The sequence below is a fragment of the Atractosteus spatula genome, chromosome 16 (assembly GCF_055471065.1).
Source record: "Atractosteus spatula isolate fAtrSpa1 chromosome 16, fAtrSpa1.hap1, whole genome shotgun sequence".
NCBI classification, from domain to species: Eukaryota; Metazoa; Chordata; class Actinopteri; order Semionotiformes; family Lepisosteidae; genus Atractosteus; species Atractosteus spatula.
The window spans coordinates 15,127,143-15,151,950 of NC_142721.1; the positions used below are offsets into that span (position 1 = coordinate 15,127,143).

General features: G+C 42.9%; 1 protein-coding gene across 1 annotated transcript in view; it reads right to left on the reverse strand.

Annotated features, from left to right (window-relative positions):
• The window catches only part of luzp2 (leucine zipper protein 2), a 139,204-nt gene that overhangs the window by 20,847 nt on the left and 93,549 nt on the right, over positions 1–24,808 (reverse strand). The window contains exons 6-9 of the mRNA XM_088934826.1: positions 19,508–19,570; positions 16,725–16,787; positions 12,255–12,329; positions 8,938–9,102 (exon numbers count right to left, since the gene is read on the reverse strand). Coding sequence (XP_088790952.1) covers positions 8,938–9,102; positions 12,255–12,329; positions 16,725–16,787; positions 19,508–19,570 — 366 coding nt within the window. The remainder of the gene's footprint in view (positions 1–8,937; positions 9,103–12,254; positions 12,330–16,724; positions 16,788–19,507; positions 19,571–24,808) is intronic.

The following is a 24,808-nucleotide window of genomic DNA, read 5'->3' on the forward strand; positions in this document are numbered from 1 at the left end:
TCCTGTTCCCCTGCCGGTTCCGACCCGGTTCCCGTTTTTAATCATCTGTCTTGGATGGCCCGCCCGGCTTTGGACTTTCGCCTCCTCTTGGATTCCCCCTTGGACTTATTTCAGGATTGTTTGCCTCGGCCACACCTCCCCCGAACACCAACGCACTATGGACACGCCCCGTTTTCATCCCCGTATCCTGCTTGCTTTTTTCCTCGTGTTTTCCCCCACTCATTCCCGGATTGTGTCGTCTGCATAGGGCCCTGAAAGAACTCCTCCGTTACAGTTATATTCCAACGATTTCATCAGATATTTCTCCCTATGGATAGGGAATACAGGTATATACAGTACCTCTATAGTAACAAAGAAAAGCAATTATTTTAATTTGCAATTTGAAATAAGATTTGCTTTATAACAGTTCAGAATTTTAAAAAAGACCGTACTAAATGGCATAGTTGAAAGCTTAATTATGCATCTCCTACCATTCATTAATGAGCATTCAGCCCAGGTATCGAAACATAATTATACATTTAATTGTGGAGAAAGGAGAAAGTAATTGTGGCTCTGTATTTCTAAAAAAACAAAAAATCTTTATACCAGAAAAAAGAGGGATATAACAATACTCATCTGTTTGGTAACAGCTGTTCTTGGTTTTATAGAGAAAATCAGAGCTGGAGGATCACAACACATTACATAGTGTAAGATCCGACAATGCAAAGAGACAACGCCAGTATCGCTACCGCACGCACTGCTAGAAAAATTAAAATAACTGCTTAAAATATGAGGAAATAAAAAGAATTATTTTCAAGAACAAATAAAATATTTTTTCAAGACTCAAGACCAGCTACACTACTTCAGTCTGTGCCTGAAGGCCAGTGTATGCAGAATTCACTTGTTTAGGTATCATAAGAGCAAAGCAGTACATGTCTCAGATTATATATATATATTCCAGTATTGCTGGAAGTAGCAAAACAACACCTTGGCATCACCAAAGAAACAGGACAGTCCATTAAATAATTAACCTAATTATTTTCTAAATTAGACATATACAGGGGTTTTCTTAAAGTCTTTTATAGTTGATTACACAAGACATTCACTTCATTAAAGGTACAGTTACCTATACCTCACCTTGGAGCCTGGTTAGAAGTACTACAATTATGCGGCTAATTAGCTAATTAGACCAATAACGTACCTGAGAGCTCAGGGCGAAGGAAAAACAGGAGACACTAATGAACAGCAATTAGCAGGGCTGTGATACAGAGGTGAAGGGTAGGATCTCAAACCTTGCCTTTGCAGAGGATGTCTATGATTTATCATAATTACTGTCCTATCTCGTTGCCTGGAAGGAGGAGCAACCGTCAAACCTAACACACCCAGAGGTTAAATTTATCCACCAGGAGGTTTTTATTATCCTCCCCTCAGTGCCCAAATGGTCAACTGTTATACGATTCTGTAAGGCGCTCTGGGGAAAACTATTCAAAGCATGCAAGAGCAAAGAGATACAGTAGGTTCACTGGTTGACTGACTCACTGACTCGCTGACTCACTAGCATGTCAGTGAGAGCTCAGTTGGTTAAACTGCTGCCCCCTGTTGCTCCACCTCTGGAGTGTTATATCTCCAAACAAAGCATGTGTAGAACACATTTCAGCTATTGCTTTCTTCACTTAAACATGCTTCAGAGTTTAGAAATAAAGGGACATGAACATATGTCCCTGTATAACATATGGACATTTTAAAGATTATAAAGGTGTGTGTCAGCAGCATTCTATAGAGCACTTTTTTCAGTCCTGGTCCTGGGAACTCTTAATTGAAGCATTAGGCAGCCTTCTAGTTTGGGTAATTGCTCTGTTCAGCAACTGTACCACTGGTCCAAGAACCAATAGGATCTTCAGGACCAGAACTGAGAAACCTGGAGAGCGGACACTGTTTTTGGACTTTGGTACTTTCTGATGACTGATTATCCAGCATTACTCATCACAAAAGGTTCACAGTTCTGCAGCTGTTGGATCTTTTCTAGTGCAGACACTTGCCTTCACAGCTATGGTTAAACACAGGTGCTGAAGCCCACTGGAGGTGGGACAGCAGGTTCCCTTGGAAGGCAAAGCAACACCAGGCACTCTCCGTGGCACATCTGCCCAAAGCGATCGGCTGGGGGCAGAGTGTGAGTTTTGTAGCGCGTTTTAAAAGCCCGTTGTTACAAAGGAGAGCTACAGAGACGAGGGAGAGGTCAGCTGCATGGATAATAATAATAATAATAATAATAATAATAGTTGTACGTCTACGCAAATCTATGTCACAGGAGGAAAAGTTAATAACAGTAATTTCAGCATCCAGCCCCTTGGAGTCTGTCTGTCTTTCCTTTTATGATTACATTTTGCCCAGCACCTACCACTGACATCACACACAGCGAGGGGATTAATAGCTACTTCACGCCACATGAATCATTCCTGTCTTAATCAGATTAAAGTGATTTATTTACAGTCAGGAAAACAAAATTAGCCTAAATTGTGCACGCAGTCAATTCTGCATACTTTTACAATGCTGCCACGGATCCTATTGTGGCACAGGCAAAGGATCAAAAAAATATAAGCACGGCCTTGGAGAGGAATGTCATCTGCAACAACAGCGCTCTTAACAATAACAATATACTCCCACTCCATTATGCAGCTGTAAAATAAGATTGATTCTATGGTTTTTAAACAACAATGACTCTTCTCACACGTCGTAGATACTGTCCAGTGATATTTAGTAAGCGTATTAACTTCAGAAGATGATGGCGGCACGCCGCATACTGTAGTCATTTCAGCAATGGACTTCACTTCCTTTCCATTAAAGTTTTTCTTATATGGAAGAAGGAAGATGCTCCCGGTTTGTGCAAACATGTTTTGTGCACACATTTCATGAACTATTTGCATGTTAATTAGGAGAATGATGCATTCGGATTTGCATATGCAAATACCGGCACTCCGTTATCATTAGCTTGCTCACTGGCCCGTTCCAGACTCCCTCTGTCGCTTTTCGCAGGTCCCTGTTCCTGTTCTTCCGCTCTGCTCAGAAACGGGGTGTCAGGGGGAAGAGGCCGGTTTCATCGACCCACCTCGACAATGCAGTCCCCCCCTGGCCATTTCAAATGATCAATTCTGCTCCTAATATCTCTTTCGAAGCTCCATCCATTCAATTATTATCCTCATAATATTGCAGAAATACAGTAGGCAATAATACTATTGGCACAACTAACGATTCTACACCTGCTGATCATTGCAACTGATCATCATCATCATTATCATCATCAAAGAGCTATAGTAAGCACTCTTGCATTCTTTAGATTGTACGGTATATATACTTCAATTACACACAGATTGATATTACCCTGAAGCACCACAAATGTACAGTTCTGGCTCACTAAAACTGAATCGATCAGCCTGCAACACTGTAAAATGGACACATACTGCACAAGTATCCACTTAAGGTACAATTCAGTGCCACCCCTTTGTTGCCATGGACACCAACCAAAACACCCCCATTGACCTTTCTCATAAGACACAACACGTCCGACACTGGATCTGAAGTCACCTGCGACTTATTTCGGTCACAAGGGAGAGCAAAGCCAAACCAACCGCTCAACTTTTTTTTTAAATCTTGTTTCGGCTTTTGCACTAGCCAGCCCTGCGATCAAAATCTCTGAAAATCTCGACAGCTACGTTGCTTCCAGTTCAGAGCTCCAACACCCTGTGGTCCCTTCTCCGACCGATTCTCGTGAAGAGAGAAAAAAGGAAAAAAAAATGTAACATTTCACATGAACACAGATAAAGCCTGGCGGTAATTTCTCCTGCAAGTGCTGCATTTGTTCCCTAAAAAAGGTTGATTTCCTTAGAAGGCCAAAGCTAACCATTTGCCCTCTGTATAATAAATCCACCTTACTTGATCCATTATAAACTAAACTCTTCCATAATGCAAGTAACGCTGCCTTAGGTGCATTTTATGACTCAACCAAATGTCAGGCAATGTCTAATACAGATGGGGATTGAAGACCGTGCTACCTCATTTTCCATTTTTATTTTAAGCATAGCTTAGTTGCTGTTATTCAAAACGAACAAAAAAGCAATTTTATATAAAAAAAATCCAAGTAAAGCTGGGGTAGTGAATTGCAGATCAGAAATCTACTCAGCAGGATGATTCATTTTGCACAAAGTACAACAGATTTTCAGCACTGGTATAGACCAAGGTCTCTGTAACAAAGGATTAATACCGGGGTTTGTTTGATTAAGCTTCTATGCCCATGAGGAGTGACGGGGCACACTTTTCTGAACCCTGAACTTTTCGGTTTGACACAGCCCTGAGGAGAGCTGGCATAGACAACGTACAGTACATGGGATTTTCCTGTTTTTCCATGATTATACCCTGGATTCACTTCATAAGAATGTACGATATAAAAAAAAAACTTCATCACATCGCTTTGGAAATGTTCAAAAGAGCGAGAATGAAGTTACAACGCAGCCCTCTATTCTGGGATCCTGCTACTGTGATTCTCTTCACTCCACTGTTATCTTGTACCACAAAGAGGTGTTCGAAGACACACTTTCGAGCTAGATTCTGTGACAACTCTGTGACAGCTAAGTGAAAAGCAGTTGTTTAATGCTGTATAATTACAGCCCTCCAGTATTTTTTATAGAAAAAATGCAATGTTTTCTTTTTTTTTTTCCCTATTCTGTGATCTTGTATTGACAGATTTATTTTCAGAAATGGAGCAGAACAGCACAACATCTGCACTTCTGATTTTCTGCCGAAGGCACTTTATAAGTTAAAGCCAGACACTTCCACCAGAGGCGCAGTGCAGTGAGGGTTCGACCATGCCGGCAGCACCACTCCACCAGTACCTGTACCCCAGTACCCCCCTCCTTCTGACTTTCTTCCAAAGAAACCCTCTTCTCTGTGCACCGGACACAATAAGCTAAAGACAAGGTTCATCTGTCAGCATCTGTGAGCGGCCCTTCTCTTTTAGGAAAAAAAGAAATCATATCTACTGTACTGTATATAACAACTAAAGAAATTCCTACTAAAGCACGCATTAACATACAGTAGCAGAGCCTGGCAGGTCTGGCTGTTGTGCATCTCAGCTTTCTAAAGAGAGCATTTGGCAATTTCAAAGGCAATGCCAGACAGCTCAGCCCTGCCAAATCCTACACTACGGCACGTTCTGGGTGATCCTCAAGTTTCGTGCAAGCACTTCCACCGACAGAATGGATTTCCGGCTCCCGAGCCTCGAATCTACAGAACTTTTCTTCTCATCAAGTGCTAATCAGCTCAGTTCACCTAGACAGCTCTGTGCGTTTTACTACTGAATTGTGCACGGTGGAAGGTCCAGCACTGCTTAATACCTGTAGAATAAGGGTATCTGGGGGGGGGGGAGGGGGGTCTCTCTAAACTTTGTACACCCTCCTCCTGCTGAAGCTGCAGTGTTTTATAAGGTGGACATTCAGAACTGGTTTGACCTGGAATGGAAGAATGCTGGACACAAGAGCTGCAATGCAATTCTATACTGTGTTATGCATGAATGCCCGCTATGAAACTAAGTAACCAATGGTGTTAAAAGAAGTTATCTTTGGCAAACAGGGAAGAGGGGAAATGCGTTATTCTGGAACGCTGCCAATCTGATCGGCACAGGGAAGCGTGACAGATTACAGAAACATTTTTAAGGACTGTTTTGATTTAATCACTTTGCGAAAAATACACCGACCTTCTCTGCGTGTTTCGCCCCCCATGCACATGAAATAAGAACTTCTTTAACTTCTGAGACAGACTCCCATCTTTTAAGGGGAAGCGGGAAAAATGTATCCAACATATAGTGTTATATTGTACCAAAGGGTCTACAGATCAATATACTGTACATTGCCATTGTTTCATGGACAGTATTCTGCTCTTTGTATATCATTAGAAACACTAGTGTATTATAACTACTGAGCTACCATGTTTCCAAAGCCCATTGGCCACTGACAACACCACAACATTGCTGACTGACCAGGCTGAGCAGTAAGGGGTATCTGTGCTTGCTGAGTCATTCTGCAGCTCCCTAACAATCCTCATATTGGTCCCGTTCTTTGGAGAACACAATTAGTGAAGGGACTGAAGGGATTTCAGATTATTTCTATGCAAATTAATCAACAAAACTGGCATCCCGTCTCCGAACTGTGAGGCAGATTTCCACCATATACTGTACGCAAGAAACAGCTGAGCCTTCTTTTTTAGATCTTTTTTCCTCTTTACAAGGGGCAGTAGAAATCAGAGAAATTCGGTAAGTGTGGTTTTTTATGAGAATAAGAGAATTAGTTTTTCCGAAGAGGCCAGTGTGGTAATAGTTCTAGGTCACTCATGTGTGAATACAGTATGTTCCCGTTTTTGCTCACACAAAAACGGTACAAATTAAACACCTCTCTTTTGGATGATCAAGGGGTAATTCTGCTAACAAGGGTGGCCTTTGACAACTTTGTCTGACCTTTACAAAACCTGTAGTGTGGAGGGCATGCAGGAAGGCTGTGGTGTTCTTACAAACTCAGCTCTGTGTAATCGTGTAGAGAACAAGTGAAAGTAAGGGCTTTGTTAGAGAATATGTTTATTTCACTAATCAGTTATAAGAAAAGACATGCAGTATATGGTTGTGCAATATTGTAAAACCATCATACTACATGGGATTTCAAAACAAAACAGGCCATTAGAACTGAAAGTCAAACTCTGTTCTCAAGTAGGGGATTGTTGGCTGAACACAAGCTCAAACCTGGGTTTCACTTACTATGGAGTCCATTATTGTGGTGATGTATTTTTAAGAGCACAATAGAAAATGAAAACCTATGGACTAATGAAAAAGAAACATGTCTAGTACTCATGTCTCCATCTCACAAATTGAGTCTGTTTCGGCATTCATCTTCAAAAGGAGCTCTTAAAATCCATTTTCTGATGTCTGCGTGCTAGGGTAGTTTGCAATTTGGGGTATTTTCGGCTCAGTGTAATTCTGGTATTTCTGTGATAAACAAATGTAAAATGTCTGGATTTTACAGTCCCCATATATCGAGACCATATCAGGAATATCTATATGCCAAAGAATACCGAACAGATTTTTTGTAATTTTTCCTAATGAAATATATCAGGGTTGTGTGGGTAGAAAAGCCAACATTAAATTGTCTGTCTATAAATACATAACCAACCACCCCACATGACAGCCCACACTCTGAGGCTCACTGCTATTTTTTAAATATTTTATATATGCTTTCCTTTTTGAAGTAAGCTTAAAGGCCATGGCTGATTATTGCAGAGAAACAATAACAGCAAAAAGCAATTAGACAATGTCCTGGAAGAGTAAAAAACGTGTACTTTTCAAAATGTTTTAAATGCATGAGTAAAGAATGCTACGGTATACAGTAAGCGTTTATTAGCAATTCTACACCTCTGCCCTTTAAAAAAAAATAAAAACACTCACTGAAATAATAATGGATGAAAGCTACCAGCTAGAAAAAAGGGTCACTCCTTGGCACTGACCTCTTTCCAAGGTGCTGGATAAGCCTAATTGCATTTAATTCATTTGAAAAGCAGTTTACACAGGTCATAAAAGGGAGACTCTGACCTGTGAACCACATTGCCCAGAAGGCAACGGGTAATGACTTGCCATCCTCCGTCATCTGACCAATTGGAAAGAGACAACTGGTTATGCAATTGTGAGGACAATTAAAACTCTGGAAACAAAGGTTTCCAGTCGCTGTTGGCTTCCGAATTGCATCTGAGGCAGAAGGCAAACTAAACGGACAACCAACACACCATTCAGTTTGCCTTGGCCCTGGGTTATTGGAAGATTTTTTTTTTAGACAGAAGTTTGGTTTTCCATGCCTGTAAGAAGTTAATCCCTCGACTGTAATTAAAGGGAGGGGCGTTTGAACAAGTATAGCCAGAACTCCATAAAATAGCTAGAGACGCACCATTTGTGTCTTCTAGACAATGAGGAGACGCAATGAATTAAAAGACACACTATGCTGAAACACAATGTTAACAATGTTTCACTATTTATATAGTGAACTATATAAATCAAAGGGTGTTGTGTAAAAATTGTAAAACACACCAGTAAGGTTTCAGAACGCCAAGTAGGGAGCTGTGTCAGCATGCGTAGGCTGCAAAGGAACAAGTAAAGGTTTATTTCTGCTGAAAAGAGAAGAAAAGAAACAATTATTTCGGCTGTGGAGACTTCTTCAGATGTGAGCTCACCTGAAGAAGGCTCCACAGTCGAACCGTTCCCGTCTTCTCTTTTCAGCACGGAATAAACCTTTACTGGTTCCTTTTTTAGAATGCTGTGTACAGTTTTGGCTGCCAGGCTATAGAAAAGAGCCCACTGCTCAGGAAGCTTTCTGGGACTCAGAGAGAAAGTTCTACATTGACAGGTTAAAGGAACCGAATCTTCTCGAGTTGTGAAGAGAGTACCACTGACAGAGAGGACCCGCTGGAAACTACAGCGCATACGAGCGCATTTAAAAGCAAGAATATGAGGCACGTTTTTGAAAGGGGTGTGGGAGGCTGGAAGAAGATGCTCAGCCATGCTGGTGAAGTCACTACCCCGAATTCCTTCAAGAAAGAGCTGGATTCAGTTAACTACTAGCTATCGAATGGGCTAGATTGGCCGAATGACCTCCTCTTATTTCTAACCCTTTTTATGGCTGTTCTTGGTTACAACATAATTAAAAAAAAGGAAAATATGGAGATATCACCTCTGAGCTTTAGGAAATCAAATCAAAAGTATATAGTGCAATAAGAGAAAAGCCTGTCTAGACTGCCCCCTTGATGTGTCCTAAAATCCCATTAACCATCTTCCAATGCATTTCAAACCCTCCCCAGCTTTGCGTCTCCGGACCTGTGGAAGAAATGAAAGCAGGAGCATTAGCCTGGCGTTTTGAATCAACCAGCAGCGACTACCTTGGTGTGTGGCTGCTGAAACGTAACTCTGGAGCTGTTTGCAAGGGGGGAAGTCACCATCTCCAATTGCTTTGAAGGGATTAGAGGCGCTGTGGGAGGCTGATTGTGCAGAACCGACGACAGACAGAGATGTACTGTCTCCTTCAGAGCCTTCAGCTGTGACTCCTGTAGCAAATGAAAAAATCAAACGCTACTTAAGGATGGATGCATTTCAGCTCATCTCCATTCTCTTAGTTGGTTCTCGCTCTTGCTAAGGAAACTTAACAAAAATGACATTTCTTCATCAGCATTCCCCTTGTCAACTCTTTTATTTGTCATCTATTTTTTTTTGCAGTCTAAGAATAAAACCTCTTCTCCTCAGAAAGGAGCATCCGTCATTTCTATTCCTGGCTGAAATTCTGGCACAATAAAAAAGTTCCACAGTCCCACGGACTCAACAGGACTCTGCATTGAAATGCAGTCGACTAGTTCTGCATCATTTAAATTCCATATGAGAACCCCATTTGTCATCAAATCACATTTAAAGTGTCAGCTATTTGAAGGCAGACAATTCACTCCAGGAAAGGGGCCAAAATGGCTGAAGTAAATGCTTGTTCTTCATAGAATTGTATTAATAAAAGAAATACCCTGTGTTTAATAGTTTCCCAATAATTGGCCATTACATCCAGCCCTGTTTGGTGACATACTGTAAATTAGGAGACAGAAACAGGGATTTTTGCTTGATTTTAAAGGGGCAACTAAATAATTCAAATGCAAATGTGTTTATGCCTCTTTTTTTTTTCCATTTAAAGCCTGGCTCTTGAAGATCAGGTCTGACAAGCCGACACAAATTAAAAGAGCTTCTTCAGACTTTTTTTCATGCATAATATTACATCAAACTCGATTGTGACTAACAACTCAGGGACATGACACATTAAAAGCTAAAAGCTGCAAATTTCTGCTTTGTAGAACAAACAAAAACTGAATTTCTGTCAGTATTTTGTGTTTCTTGTTTTTGTTAAGAAATATATATATATTGAATGGATTTTTTATTGTGTGGGTATAAAGCAATAACAGGGGACTTCAGCAGTGATACTGATCTAGATCAAATTGTATATTATTTGTAATCAGTAATATCGGACTATAAATTACTGTATTAAACTAGTAAGAAGGTATTGATATTGACCTAGAATCAGAATGCACTTTATCCACATACTGTATAGTGAAACATTTCCTTTGGCCTGACTTAAACAATAATCAAAATATACCTAGTACATAAAACATTCAGTGGATTTTACAGATGTATACAATGGAAAATAAGAATAACTATACTATACAATACAGTAGAGTACAAACGTAAGATTCAAGTGTGAGCTGCCTGTATATATACTGTATGAAATCAATGTAATTCTGTGAAGGTCGTTATTCATCAGAGTATAGAAGATGAATCTTCTATATGGAATGATTGGAATGATTGACTTCTTACAAAGTTTTTTGGAACCTTTCATACTCTGAAACATCATCTGCATGGTAATTTATCAAATTCAGAGTGAAGTGGTTTTGAGGCATCAGTTAATATTAACACTGCTTCCCTGTAAAGACTCTTTAGTATACAGTACATACAGCTGAGATGGGTCTGTTTCTGACCAATAATTCTGCTGCTCATGTTTGTAATGCTTGAGATTTTGGCTCTGCCCCAGACACCACGATTCCCACACCAAGTGGATTGGTTCAAAAACAGCCCACTCTCCACCAGAAGGTAGAGAAATAATCTCTGCGTAGCTTTTTTAGAAACATACTCAGTGTTCTCTGAGAACTTTTGTTTGTTAGCAATGTATTTACCCAGATATTTAAAGCAAGGAACAATCTCTACAAGCTGACCATTTATATGTTGAAATGTAGCTGGCTCACGCCTGGCTGAATGTAGTATTCATTCTTTTATTTGAAAAATAAATATTTTTGTATTTTATTTCCAAAGTGCTTGACAGGCACCAATAAATAAGAGTTAATACTTTGTCAAAGTGGAGTGCTTAGACTAAACAATTACTTCCCTCTAGAAGGCCAACCAATTCATCAGCATACAGTGTTTAAGCAAGCTAAAAGCATCATCATTGATCTGTATTTTATTTGTGTAGAGTTATCATATTGCAGTTGTAATGAAGTGGTGCTATTAATCCATAAATTACTGTATTGCAGTTGTTATGAAATAGTGATTTACAACTATAATTTGCCAAATACTTCAGTTGCAATTAAATAGTGATATTGGTCTGTAGCGTAGTTCATTCTAGTTCAAGTTAGTAGTATTAGGCAACAATGTATCGTGTGGGAAAAGGCAGAGGTTCATTCCACACTGAAAAGCAGAAGTCAAACACAATCTTTAGGCTGTGCAGTCTTTTTCAGGTGTGCACTGGAGAGAGGGAGAAAGCTGGAAGGCACTGTTGTGTACTTATAACTCAGCAATGATTCTAGTAATGATAACTTTTTCTGACATGCTACTGCATTAAGTTTGATGTTAGTCAGTGATGACTGCCTCATAATTAAAAGGTACAGAGTGGAGTCAAGTGAGAGAAGAAAATGCCAGAATGGATTTAAAACAGTCAAAGTTCAGTGGAATGCACTAGCTCCATATCAGGCCTAATTAGAGGTTTGAGAAATTTGCTTTATGGAGACATATTTCACATCCAGCTCCGAGTAGAGCTCTCAAAGGAAGAGTTCAGAATTATACCAGACAAAATGCTATTACATCCAAAGATGAAACGACTCCAGGTTCATTAGTACCCTACTTCTATGGCCATTTATTGGGACAGTTATTTTTTAATGAGCCATTGCATATAATTAATGTTTCTCAAAGGTTAGGGTGCATTTAATATTTTGAAGGTTTAGCTAGTCATTTGAACGCCCATTTGCCTAATTAAAAGAAACCAATTAACATTTAATGAGCAGGTAAAAAAAAAATAGTTATCATACATACTGTAATTAAGAAACGACTACCGCAGAGTAATTTTTGGCCAGCATTCAAATGCCACACACCAATAAAGTACTTAAAAGATCATGTTTCTTCATCATTTCATTGCTTTGGCGTTTCAAGGAACACACAGATAAACCTTCTTGATGCAGTACGAGTCATTGTTTGTGTCTACTTAAGTCGTTTTTGACATGGGCGATGTGTATCTCAAGTTGACGTTGAAATAGGAAGAGCATTTGTCATTAATTTGGCCACTTATTGTGGGAAATGCTTCAGAAATATAAACGCAGAGTTGTTTTACCACCATAATTTGTCCTTCTCAATAGGCCAGGTAGTCTGGCGAGTAAAAGGCCTGAGCGAACTGTCGACCTACCTTGTCAAGGGCGGCCTTTTCCAGCTCCTGTTTTGCTGCTGTTAATTTGCGCTCCAGGTCCGTCAGCTGCTGCCCCTGTTGAAAAGACGAAAACAGTGGAAAGAGCCGATGGAACCCGCAGATTTTTCATTGCCTCCTCAGATGCCGTAGAAACGACACGAGGGCACAGGAGAGCGCAAACGCCATCTATTCCCGTCACCTTCCTTGTCTCGGGCGTCGGCAGTGATTTTGAAGCTGTGAAACACGTTAGCTGGGCTTGAGCGGAGGAATTTACTCTCGGAGAGTGTCTGCGACTCAACACTGCAACACTTTGAAATCAGAACTCAGCAGACACTTCTTTTTTCTTTTGTTGGCGTTGTTTATAGTAGAGATCCCGGTGCAGTAATGCAAGTAAATTGATATTAATGAAGTAAAAGTTGACTGAACAGCCGTGTTTTCTGTTGTTTTTTTTTTTCAGGCATCTACTGAGTGCCAGACAAAAGCATCACAATGAGTTCCCAAATGTTTTAAACATCTAATGAGCATTTAAGAGCACTATGATAATACATTTAACACTGGTGATGTTTTCTGATGCGTACGAGATCAGGTACTGATTCAGAAAACCTCTATAAAGAACCCTCCACAAATCGCCAGCTGTTTCTATTCTCGTCCTCACAATGTCAGGATGCTACTGTATATGCAGGGAAGTATGAAGCTGAATAACAAGCATTTAATGTTTTTGAACAAGTATTTAATGGGAGAAAAAATGAAATATAAAGTCTGCAGATTAAACACAATACGCTACAGAATTCTAGCCACCAGGAGTCAGTAAATGAAAATGAGGTTCAGCTCCAGTCGATGAACGACTGCAAATAAGATAATAATATGTACCTCTGGCTTTGCATAGAAAAAAAAGAAACTATTATGAATTCCCCAAAAGCCAATAATAGCATCCCTGGGTTCTGGATTTGAAATTTGTTTTTAAATCCTCATTTGTTTTTGCAGTTGGAAAATGATTCTTTTTCGCAAACTTTACCTCAAAGACTTGTTCACCGAGTTCACTTGGGGGAACAAAAAAATCGACACCCCGGGTTGCTTCGACCCGAACCTCTTTTCGGAGGACGAAGGGCAGATTACTGGCAGCCGCACGGGAAAAACGGCCGATGTGCGCAGTGTTGGAAAATCTTGTCCCTTGCCCATTTCCTTTCTGAAAACTAGGTATGAGGGCCACGCTGACATCCTGTTCTGCCTTTCAGCCCTCGTCCGTCCTGAATGACGGAAATGGATCCCCGGAAGAGACATTTCCTTAATTGGAATGATTGATGATGGCTATCCTCTGTCAGGGCCTCCAGTCCAGGGGCAACGCCCCATTTGCACCTCCCCTTTTGAAAGGGGGCGGCTCGGGTTTTTCCACGCCTCCTTCCCGAGTCAGGCAGCCCGCCTGGAGCTCTCATGAATCCACAGAAAAGAGGAGGAAAAAAAAAAAAGACAGTGGGACTGCTCCCTCCAGCCGCTCAAGATAGAAAGCTATTACAGCGATATTAATACAGTGCTCTGAGCCTCTGCATCCCCCGTGCCCATTTAATAAAGTGATGTAAAAAATACAAGTGTGCCATCTTTCCAACTCAATTTCCAAATGCAACAAGGAGTGGGAAGAGCCTTCGGCGGCTGCTTCGGATATGCAGTAGCAATCAAGTTTTTTTTTTCTCAGACAGGAAAAAAAAAAAAAAAGGATCCTGCACCTGTTTAACCACGTGCACACTCCTGTATTTCATGACAGAGGACATTTTCAGTGGGGTCATTTAAAAGCGGCTCCATTCTACTTGATGGCCCAACCCCGCAAGCTGCTGTTTTATTTAAACCTGCTGTTTTAGTGAAGCTGTGGGCCACCCAGGGGGGGAGTAAACATGGCCCCGTCCTTCTGAAGGAGAATTCGCCTGAGGAAGGCTAGTTAGCCCTTTTGGATGCTTCAAACACAGCAGCAGGTTAGTCAAACACGCTGCTGTGTACTGTAGCAGGCAATAAATCAAGCGCCTCTCATGAAAATCTTACCCAGTTGGAAGAAAAGGGGCAATGTGAAAGGATTTTTAGAGCTAATCAACATCTGGATAAAGGAGACATGTATTCGCATGTTTGGTCACACCTGCGTAACAGTGCATGGAAGACAAAAGATTATCATTCATATACTGTATCTATTATTACTTGTTCTTACTTATTGCTGCTAAGGGTCATTACAGCAGGTGCAAGGAGGGACTACACTGGGGTCAGAACGTCAGTCTGTCACTGGACATAGACACACACCGACGATTTAGTGGCACTGATTAACCTAGTCAGCATGTCTTTGGCAGGTGGGAGAAAAACCACAACTGAGGAGAGCATGTCAATTTTGCACCGACGATACCCCAGGCCAGTGTGTTCCTACAGTAAGTTCCTAAAATAAACACTGCTTCTTTTCAAAAGTCCATCGCTGCATAAAAAGGGTACTGCCGCTGGTTGCTATGCCGACTCTGTAGTTTGTAAGGTTTGTAAGTGCACAGTAGAATCATTTCATGACTTTTGATGCACTCTGCAAGCTCACACAACTGACACCAGTGACAAGCTAGTCATCTGATTGATTGAGATGGTTTCCCCCGAAATGACAACTGTCCACGTTCACCATTGAGTCCTTATGTTTGAGTCCTAACTGTCCTGGAATCTTTCTAAATATAATCTGCAAGTCTCCTGCCTCAGTCATCTTAACAGCAAACAGGCGCGGTTTGATTTTGAAAGACCACTGGAGAGCTGCTCTATGTCGACAAAGTGACAGAGCTCTGCTGGTAGCCAAGGGTTGGGGGGACTTTCACAGCAAAGTTCTCCGCCTGTGCAGAAAGCAAATACAACCCTGGTAACAGCAGCATCAACTTCCACCCCGCATCCCACTAATGCATTTCAGTTCTGCTCCAGAGGGAGATCCCTCGGTGCGAGAGGTAATTGAATCTGCGGTCCCTTCTGAGGCTAGGCCGACTGGAAAGGAAGACCCCAGACTGTGCCAAATTGCTGTGTGTTCTCTCCTTTCTCTGATGACTTTCAATGGATCATAACCTGGTACTCGCCATGTCAGTGTATTTACCTGCAGAGACCTCTACTGCAGGAACCCCTTGGTGAAAGGGAAAATGGATTTACTAAGACAGCAGCAGGTCAGGTGATGCGGCAGTAGCTGCACTTTCCAGTGTGCTCAGTGAGGCCCCAAACACGCACTTGATAAATGGCTGGGCGCACAGGAATCCAAATATTAAACACCGGCGACTGAGAACTTCAATAACGCACGCCATTCCCAGGAGTGAAAGCCTGCACTGGGAACGCCCTGATTTGAAACTGAACTTGAAAGAGGAAACGACAAAGCCTCTGCTTTTTATACAAGCTGCTGTACATTAAATGACGCTTCACGCTGCGATATTAAGACAGGTGCTCTTCACACAGTCCTTGCTGCTGGGGCTTGTACTCAAACCATCATGTTATCGTCTAATGGAATCTGAATAACTGTAGTAAAGGTGCAGTGGAGAGCTTCCCTGTGGGCTAGCTATCGATTCCACTTCACTTTGAACCGCGCTCTATTGATTATTCAATAGCTATTACAATGTAATAATATGTTGCTGCACACACTGGCAGATCCAGGGGTCATGCCTTCATGCACTCCATCTCCTTTACTGAGATCTTTATGCTGTAGCTTTAGCACAAAAGTCTTTATGCAAAGATGTTTAGTTTTACTGGGAGAGTTTTCTACTTTTGAAGGGAGGCCAACTCTGCTATCTCCATTTGGCTTTCCATAGATGCCCGGGCCATACGTATAGAGCACACACTGTATAAAGCCCTGGAGTGTTAGAAGAGGAATTTCATTGTGTGTAACTCTCTGTTGCTATTGTCACATTGCACACAGTACCTTGCCAGTCTTTGTCCTTCGTGTGTGTGAGTGTGTGTGTGTGTGGAGGGAGCAGTGTAAGTACAGTAGGAGGTTCTCTTTGAGTTGGGGTGTTCTTTTTCCACTTGCTGTGGACCCTGGGCTGGGTTTAACTTCTATCTGTTCTCAAGTGCTTTTATCCTGAAGGCTTTACTGAAATTACAGACTTCAGCACATCCAGCTTGCAAGCCCATTTGTTAGAAGACATAGGTCAAAATGATTATGACTGACTCACTCAAGGCTTAATGTCTCACATTGGGGTTGAAAAGGTAAGAAAAAAAAAGGTGTAAAAAACGTAAAGTTTTATTTTCCTTTTTTCATAGCTTTGCAAAGAAGCTCTTACATCTCTTGGGGTGCCTTCACGTCTGATGCTGTACCCTTACTTTGAATGCTCCCCAAAGTTTCTCTTAAATGCTCTTTCAGAAACAAATCGACCTTCTTTAGGATCGTTAAGGGACCTTCGACAATATAACTTCAAACTCTCAGCCCGGAGGATTTTCATATTGTGCAATGAGCACGGAAATTATTTCCAAAAAGCTCAGCTTTGCTCTTACCTTAAAAATCAAATCCTTTTTTCCGTACCGCAGCTCTTTCAGTTGAGCCTGGATTTTTTTGGACTGCAGGGGGAAGATAAGGAAATGTGTGTTAGCTTATTTAAATACAGAAATTGCTTTTAGATCACGTATTGGGATTTGATTCTGTCCGTGTCTGAGGCTCCCATTGTTTGCTTTCCTGGGCACGGCGTGAAGTTCTGAAAAGGCGGTCGCGCTGGCGAGAAACTCGACTTCTCTTTCCAATTAAGCACGCTCTCCCGCGCCACGCAGGAGGGATCACCTCCTGCCTTCCCACGTCCGCGCTCCCTCCCATACGGACACACACTCCCACGCCACAGGCTGCTAAGCCGCGCTCCTGCCGTCGTTCCTCTCGGGTGGAGAGGACCGGGGTTGGGGACGAGTTTCCACTGGCCTTCCGCGTGTGCCCTGCACCAGACTCTCCGAACGCAAGAAAAGGGGGCTTTCTAATCTTAACGCCCATGCCCCCTCGCTTTCAGAGAAAAGAGGCGATCACCGTGTTCTTCAAAGTAGCCAATTCTTAAGACGCGGAAGTAGGTTAGTGCCGGTTTGTGGAATCCAGATGTTGAGTCTTGTACGCTGGAATTTTGCGAAAACACGGATCGATTCTAGGCTCGAGTAACTTGGATTAAAGGAAACTGCAAGGAGCTGTTGGACTGTTCTGAATTACTGCAGTCTTGCGTCTTCTGTCTGGTAATGCATATTGTAGATATTTACAGTAAATGCACTCACATGCTTACTACTGTAAATGGTTCACTGGAAATGGTTAATAGTCATAAAGAGGTAAGAGGTTTGAAGTGGGGAACTCGTCAGTGCTGAAAAGTAGAAAGAAGAGGAAAAAACATGGTGTTTCAACCATCGAGTCTCTGCAGGCGTGTGACCCCATGCGCCTTGCTAGTCATACAGGGGGAACTCATTGCTCATTCATGCACAGTCCGCAGATCACAGCAGACAGGACCTACAGCTTCTGCATGACTGGGAAGAGAGACCAGCTCGCACTGAGCAATGTCAAGCATTATCATACGGGCAGTCAGAAGACCAGTCTTTGTCAGGTCCTTGACACAGCACACACTACGTCTGCTCCAGCCACAGGCTGACAGAGGCAGCTACAAGAAGTCTTTAGAGCAATATTTCTCTTCTTATTTTTGGAATGCTTTCTTCCCAGATTTCGTTTTATAAATCAGGTCCTCTGGGGCATTTACTTCACTTATCCCTGTCACAGGACTTTGGGAGTGGTACTGGCCAGCTCCCACAGAAGCAATGCTTGACAACCATACAGATAACCCACGATAAAATGAAAAAGAAATTAATGAGTTCTGAGGTCTTTATTCTGTGCATTAAATTTAATTAGCTGTACTTTTTCTGAAACAAAGTAATAGTCTCTTTCTTGGTGATTTATCATGATTGTTCATTCATCCTCTCTGTCTTTGCATGAATACAGGCACCAAAGCCATAGTACTCATGGACAGTGCCGGATTTCCCATTAGGCACTGCAGGCACAGGGCCTACAAAATGTTTAGGGCCTACGAAGGAGGGAAACACTAGTGACTAACGAAAAACGAGCTGAAGCAACGTGCTTGCGATCGACTCTCGGTGCTCCAGATCAGTAATCCTACGCTATCCAGCGGCTGTTCGAGAAACTAGAAGTATCGAAGTGATGGTCGCTCGACTCGCTCCATCAATCACGGGGTTTAGCATTAGAATAGTTTAAAGTGCATCATGTCTGTCGATGTCATTCAACTGGCGTTTCCCCCTCTTTTTGCAGATTTTGGAGTCAAAGTGCCCAGGGCCCACCAACACCATAATCCAGCCCTGCTCATGGCCAGGTAATAATGGGGATCTTAACGGGTCGGAGTGGTGGCTCTGTGGCTCAGGATCTGCGCCTGTGGCTGGAAGGTTGCTGGTTCAAATCCCACGGCCGGCAGAGGAATCCTACTCCACTGGGCCCCTGAGCAAGGCCCTTAACCCCAGCAGCACCAGGGGTGCTGTACAATGGCTGACCCTGCGCTCTTGTCTGTGTGTCTCATAGACAGCAAGCTGGGGTATGTGAAAAGATGAATTCCTAATACAAGAAATTGTACATCACTAATAAAGTGATCTTATCTTAATGGAGATGATTTAGAGCAGTCAGTCAGCTCTAACCTGAAGGTCTTTTGGAGGTGGAAGGAAACTGATACACAACTGATACACAAATATGAAGATATGGGGGACATGCAAACATCTGCTGAGAACTGGAATTAAACCCAAGACATTATGAATCAGTAGTGCTAATCACCACTATCTCTTATAGCAGCCATATTTTTCACTGATGTCCGAGGCACAAGCAGAAGGAAAGCCTTCATTGTAACACAGATAGTGAGGCCCGCCTCATTTCTAGGTCTTGAAAGCAGCAGGTCACCACAGTTTTCCTGTTCTGTCTTCTGCAGGGCTGTTGACATTTGCTTCATCTCAAGTTTAAAAGGGCCATTTCAGTACAGAGCTAGGTCCCTCCTTTTGCGCAAACACTTAGCTGTGCGCTTTGGAGATAAGGTAGCAAACTAGCACATACTGAGTGTTTGGGGACATTCCAGGTTTTTGTTGAATTCTTCAGTTTCCAGGACTGACGGTGTGCAACTTTGATCCCAGGGTTAATCTACTTTGTCTCTCCAGAGCCCAGTCACTGAGAGAGAGTGTCCGCAATGAGGTAACTGTCCGGTCTGTGTTATTGCTTCTGGGTGATGTGAATGATGTGCAGCAAGGGAAAGATTCAGACAGATTCTCCTTACCTCTTCCGCATGGATGCCACACAGCTTGCTCCCAGAGAGAAGTTTATTTTTCAGGCTTTTGTTCTGGAAAACAAAGAATGAGATCTAATGATATTTGTCAGCTCTTTCTTATTGGTGATGTCAGATTGCATCTGGTCGTTTTTTTGTTCTTGAATGAACAGCATTCAGTTCCTGAGTCAAGACGGTGCGTCTGTACCTTCCTGAATGTTGAAGAATAGCCCAGTGTCTCTGATTGCCAGCAAACCACTGTTCGATTGAGTAAAATAATCTCATCACCAAACAAAACATAAGCACTGTATTATACCAACCCCTTCACTACTGAAGGATGGAAAAAAAACAGCAGAAGGCAATGATAATTAACAATCTAATTACTAGATGTAAATAACTGAATGCCATCACACTCTGCTATTTTAATGCTTCCTTACCTTCAAGATCTTTCTTTTCATCCCTCTCCTATTCCTGCTGCCTTGTTTGCTATTTTTGTCTTAAGTCTATTTGTTACCATACGAACATCAGAAAGGTTCCAAACAAGTCTGTAGTTCGTAGCAACTGTAATTCAGCTGAGGAGCTAATTCAGCACTTTATTGAAAGAAACCAGGGTTTGAGCTTTGACACCATGGCTGGGGAGCTTGTTCCAGACACCCACAACTCTTCCAGTCAAGAAGGGTCTCAGGTTCTCAGTTTTAAATGCACCTCTGAAGGAATCCGTCGGGTTGACTGTGTTAAAGCCTTTGAGGATTTTAAATACTCTGCTATTAAATGCTCAATAATACAGAGACTCAGTTCTTCCAGCCTATCAGTGTAACAGGTATTCTGAGCAAACCAAAGCTTTCTTCAGATTGCAACTCAGAAGACAATGTTCTGAAAGGGGAACTGAAAATACTTAAACATGGTGTGTTTGCTCCCAGAAATGGGGCTCCAGAATGCAGCAATTACAAACTTTTTTTATTTCACAAAGGCTCAGAAATGCTTCCCTGTAAGTGGTGCCCTGACACAGACAGGGCAGAAGGGGGGTGGTCCGATCCCCAGAAGCAAACCTCTTCATAAACACACAACTGAGGCATCACCACCTGCCCAGGTGAGCTCCATACGGGTAGCGGGGTTACAAAGAGGATGACCTGTCACATTCACTCCGGGACCTTTCTCACCAGATTGCAGCGCTACATGCGGGAGCCTCTGCTCTCTCGCAGTTCAAGGTCAGGGCACGCGGCTGCTGTGAAAGAAACAATCCTCCTGAACCGTGCCACTAGTCAAGAAATAACTCCTTACACTTCTATAGCGCTTTTCTGGACACTCCACTCAGAGCTCTTTACAGGTCATGGGGATCCCCTCCACCCCCACCAGTGTGCAGCCCCACCTGGATGATGCTCCAGTCCTCTCACACACACCAGCTCTCAGTGGGGAGGAGAGCAGAGTGATGAAGCCAGTTCAGACATGGGGGTTATTAGGAGGCCATGACTGGTAAAGGCCAGGGGTAAATTTGGCCAGGACGCCAGGGTTACACCCCTACTCTTTTTGAGAAACACCCTGGGATTTTTAATGACCACAGAGAATCAGGACCTCAGTTTTACGTCATATCTGAAGGACGGCGCCTTTTTACAGTATAGTGTCCCTGTCACTATACTGGGCCATTAGGACCCACACAGACCCCAGGGTGAGCGCCCCCTGCTGGCCCCACTAACACCTCTTCCAGCAGCAGCCTCAGCTTTCCCAGGAGTCTCCCATCCAGGTACTGGCCAGGCTCACACCTGCTGAGCTCCAGTGGGGCTGCCAGCTGGGATCTGCAGGGTGATATGAGAAATGTGATAATGCGGGTCGCATTTTTTGGCTGCGTGCTTTGAGCCAGGGATCAGTCGCTCGGCACTCCCCCGTATCCCGGTGCCCACCCACTGCCCTGCCCGTGCAAGAGGCAGATCCAGTTAAACGCGTCGTCGTCTGCTTAGGACAAATCTGGGCCCGGCTACACTGGTCTGAACTGCCACCACAATTACCGTTGGGTTGAATTATGAGCTTCGGGGTAGCTCTCTCAGGGAGCTGACAGTAGTATCTGGCGATGCCAGCCCATTCACTCATTAATGCTAATTCTCCTGTCAAGACAATATTCCCTGATTGTGTCACAGCCACTGCTTCTTATCCTCCTGGGCTGCTGGCTAGAAATCAAACCTGAATCGCTATTATCTGATCGCGACCTCCAGATCGAGCAGAGCCACCAGTGGCGAGGCCAACTGAAATAGAATTAGAGAGTTGGATGTTTCCAAAAAGCCCGATGCGCATAATTATCACCACCATTAATACAATAAATGCAGCCGCCCCCTGGGAGCCTTGATCGTTGGGCAAACACGAACCTTGCAGCTTTGTGGAATGCTTAACAGGCGTCGACCAAGCGCGACTGTAAACACCGAATTTTAATGCAGTCAGCCCGTCGCTTTCAGTTAACGCGAGGAGAGAGAGTCGGGTGGCTGTCTTCCAAGATTTAGTCATACGTTAGGTCTTTTTATGGACTGAGTTTTAATAATCAGCTGGCAGAGCCAGAAGAGCAATGAGTACCCTCTCTTAGCGCATCCAGGTGAGCCGTCAGAATGAAGGGATCCGCCGCCCACTTTCCAGAGTAAACTTTCTTGGGGGACCCCCGGAGACTGTCCTTGACAAAAGTCATCCCCCCCAGGCCCGTCGGGAGACATCTGTCGACATCGAGCTTGCCTCGGTTTTAATGGTGAAACGTCGCGGATCACAGCGGGGAAGAGAGGCGAGCTCGGCGGACTTCTGCTTTTTTTTGTGTGCTGTCCGGTCTCGTGGCGGAGAAGCCGAAAAGCACGCACCAGCACTATAGCCGAACATGTGTCACACAGGGCGCTCCTACTCTGTCCTGTCCCTAGTTTCCTGTGCTCTGTTCTCCTTCCGGTGTCTTGCTCTCTGGGGCTATAGATTTCCGGGTCACTTATTCTCCTTCGCTCAGCATTGAGGTTTGCATGTCCTGAATCCCGCCTAGCACCAGGTCGCCCCATGTCCACTACCTGAGGCCATAGATTTCTATACAGCTTTTCCTGAACAGCTGAGCCCAGGCTAACCCCCGTCTCGCCGCTACGCACAGGGTCTTTATCGCTCTCCTGGCACTTCACGGTTTGTCCCTACCGACATCCGTGACAACATGAGAAAAGGGGACGGGCAGTTGCACCTTAATACTGTATGTCTCAGTTGCTTAGCTGATGCTTTCAGACGACAATCGGAGGGCAGTAGGCCGGAGGGTGTGACAGCTGTGCCCCATCTGGGAGTTGAACTCGCAAACCTCCAATTAGAAGTCCAGACCGCTCTTCTGCACTGCTGCCAACAGCTGCACATGCTAAAACCTCAGCTTTGAAACTTATGTTCTGTAAAATAGCCCATCAAAAAGATGCTTACAAGCATCAAAAAAATCTGTTACGTATAGGATCGCGATTATGAGTCACACACAAAACCAGCATACAAGCGATGATCTGAGTTGTTTTGAGGAAGGTGTGTACAGGATGTGTGTACAGTAAATCCTTGTTTTAACAGATTTCAGATTTCTACGGTTTATACAGTATGTCGGTACTTCCCCGTTATTTTCCCGTTGATATGTTGGTACTGTACTTCGGTACTTATGGAGAAGCTTTGAGTGATGACAGAGAGGGAGATAGCTGAAGAAGTTATGGCTCGCAATAAAGAGGACGAAGAAAGTGATGATGAGGAAGAAGGGTACCAATTTACACAATCAAGCTGTCTGTGTCACACCCTCTGCAGCCAGAGGGCGCTCCTTCCCTGTCCTGTCTCTCATTTCCAGTTCTCTGCTGTCCTTCCGGTGTTTCTCTCTCTCTGGGGCTATATATTTCTGGGTCACTCATTCTCCTTCGCTCAGCATTGACGTTCGGATGTCCTGAAACCCGCCTAGCACCAGGTCGCCCCACGTCCGCTACCTGAGGGCATAGGTCTCTATACGGCATTCCCTGAACCGCTGAGCCCGGGCTAACCCCCGTCTCGCTGCTACGCACAGGGTCTTTATCGGTCTCCTGCCACTCCACGGTTTGTCCCTACCGACATCCGTGACTGATTTAAGATCTCATCTCCACGTCTTGATCACGTTTATCAACTCATCATCTGATCCTGAAGTTCAGCTGTATTACTCTCACTTCCCAGCTTTCAGAGATATTATTATTCGTAAGCAGCAAACTTCCAAAACACAACTAAAATTGGATGCTTTCTTCAAGGCAATTAGCCGACCAAAACCTGTGTCACCTCAACCTACCACCTCCTCAGCAAATGGTGTCAACCTCTCAACGGGACTGGCAATAAACATGGAAGAGGAGCAAAGGGACTACATAATGTTCAGTTTTTTTTCTTGTTAAAAGAGGGTGGGTAATTTATTATTATTTATTATTTTCTAATGCATGATATATAATATATATAGCAAAATCTGTCATTTTTCATGTAAATACGGTTGGCATTGTGCTTCAAAATATCTCATTTTGTTATGGAACGGACTTTTGGTTTCATATAGACGCTATTTTACAGACATTTGGATTTAACAGACATTCAGCAGTATCGGACCCCTCCTCCCCCCTATTAGTCAATTAAATCGCGAATATACTGTCTCTGAATTTTATTCAGCTAGTCAATAAATTCATAAAAAGTATTTTGTTCCTGGATTTTGTATATTTGGCAAATATTGGACAGATCATTGTCCTCAGATACTCCTAGATCACAACGGCTTCCTGTCTTTCAGATGTTCTTGTTAATTAAAAATGTCATTTGAGTTTCAGAACACATGCTACTGCAGTCAGAGACACACTACAGTGTGCCCTTGAGCTAACAGAATGCAAACACAAAAACTATCTTTCATGCTCTTTGAAATCGAACAATAAACCATATGTGAATGGGCAGGCATGACCTTTGTAATAATGACCATTGTAGGAGAACAGCAGGCCAAGTTTAGCTTATCAGCTGTGTAGTGAACTTCAGATAACCCTATTTATTTTACAGAAAAATGACCATAACAACTAAAGTACTGACAAGAAGCAATTGAATAGAGCATTACACCATGAATTCAAGTAAAGCATATGTATTTTTGACACAAACAACTATGGTCTGTGTTATTCACAGATAACAGTACCATCTTTGTTACCCTACTGTGACACAGTGTTAATTTATACCTTTGATAACAGCACAAAATACTGCTTCTTTCACATGTCAGGAAATAGTGAGCTATATTCAAAATATTTTTGCTGTATAAACCAGTTCCAATTAACAAGCTTTGCAGACACAGCTGTGAGTTCGTTATTATATGTT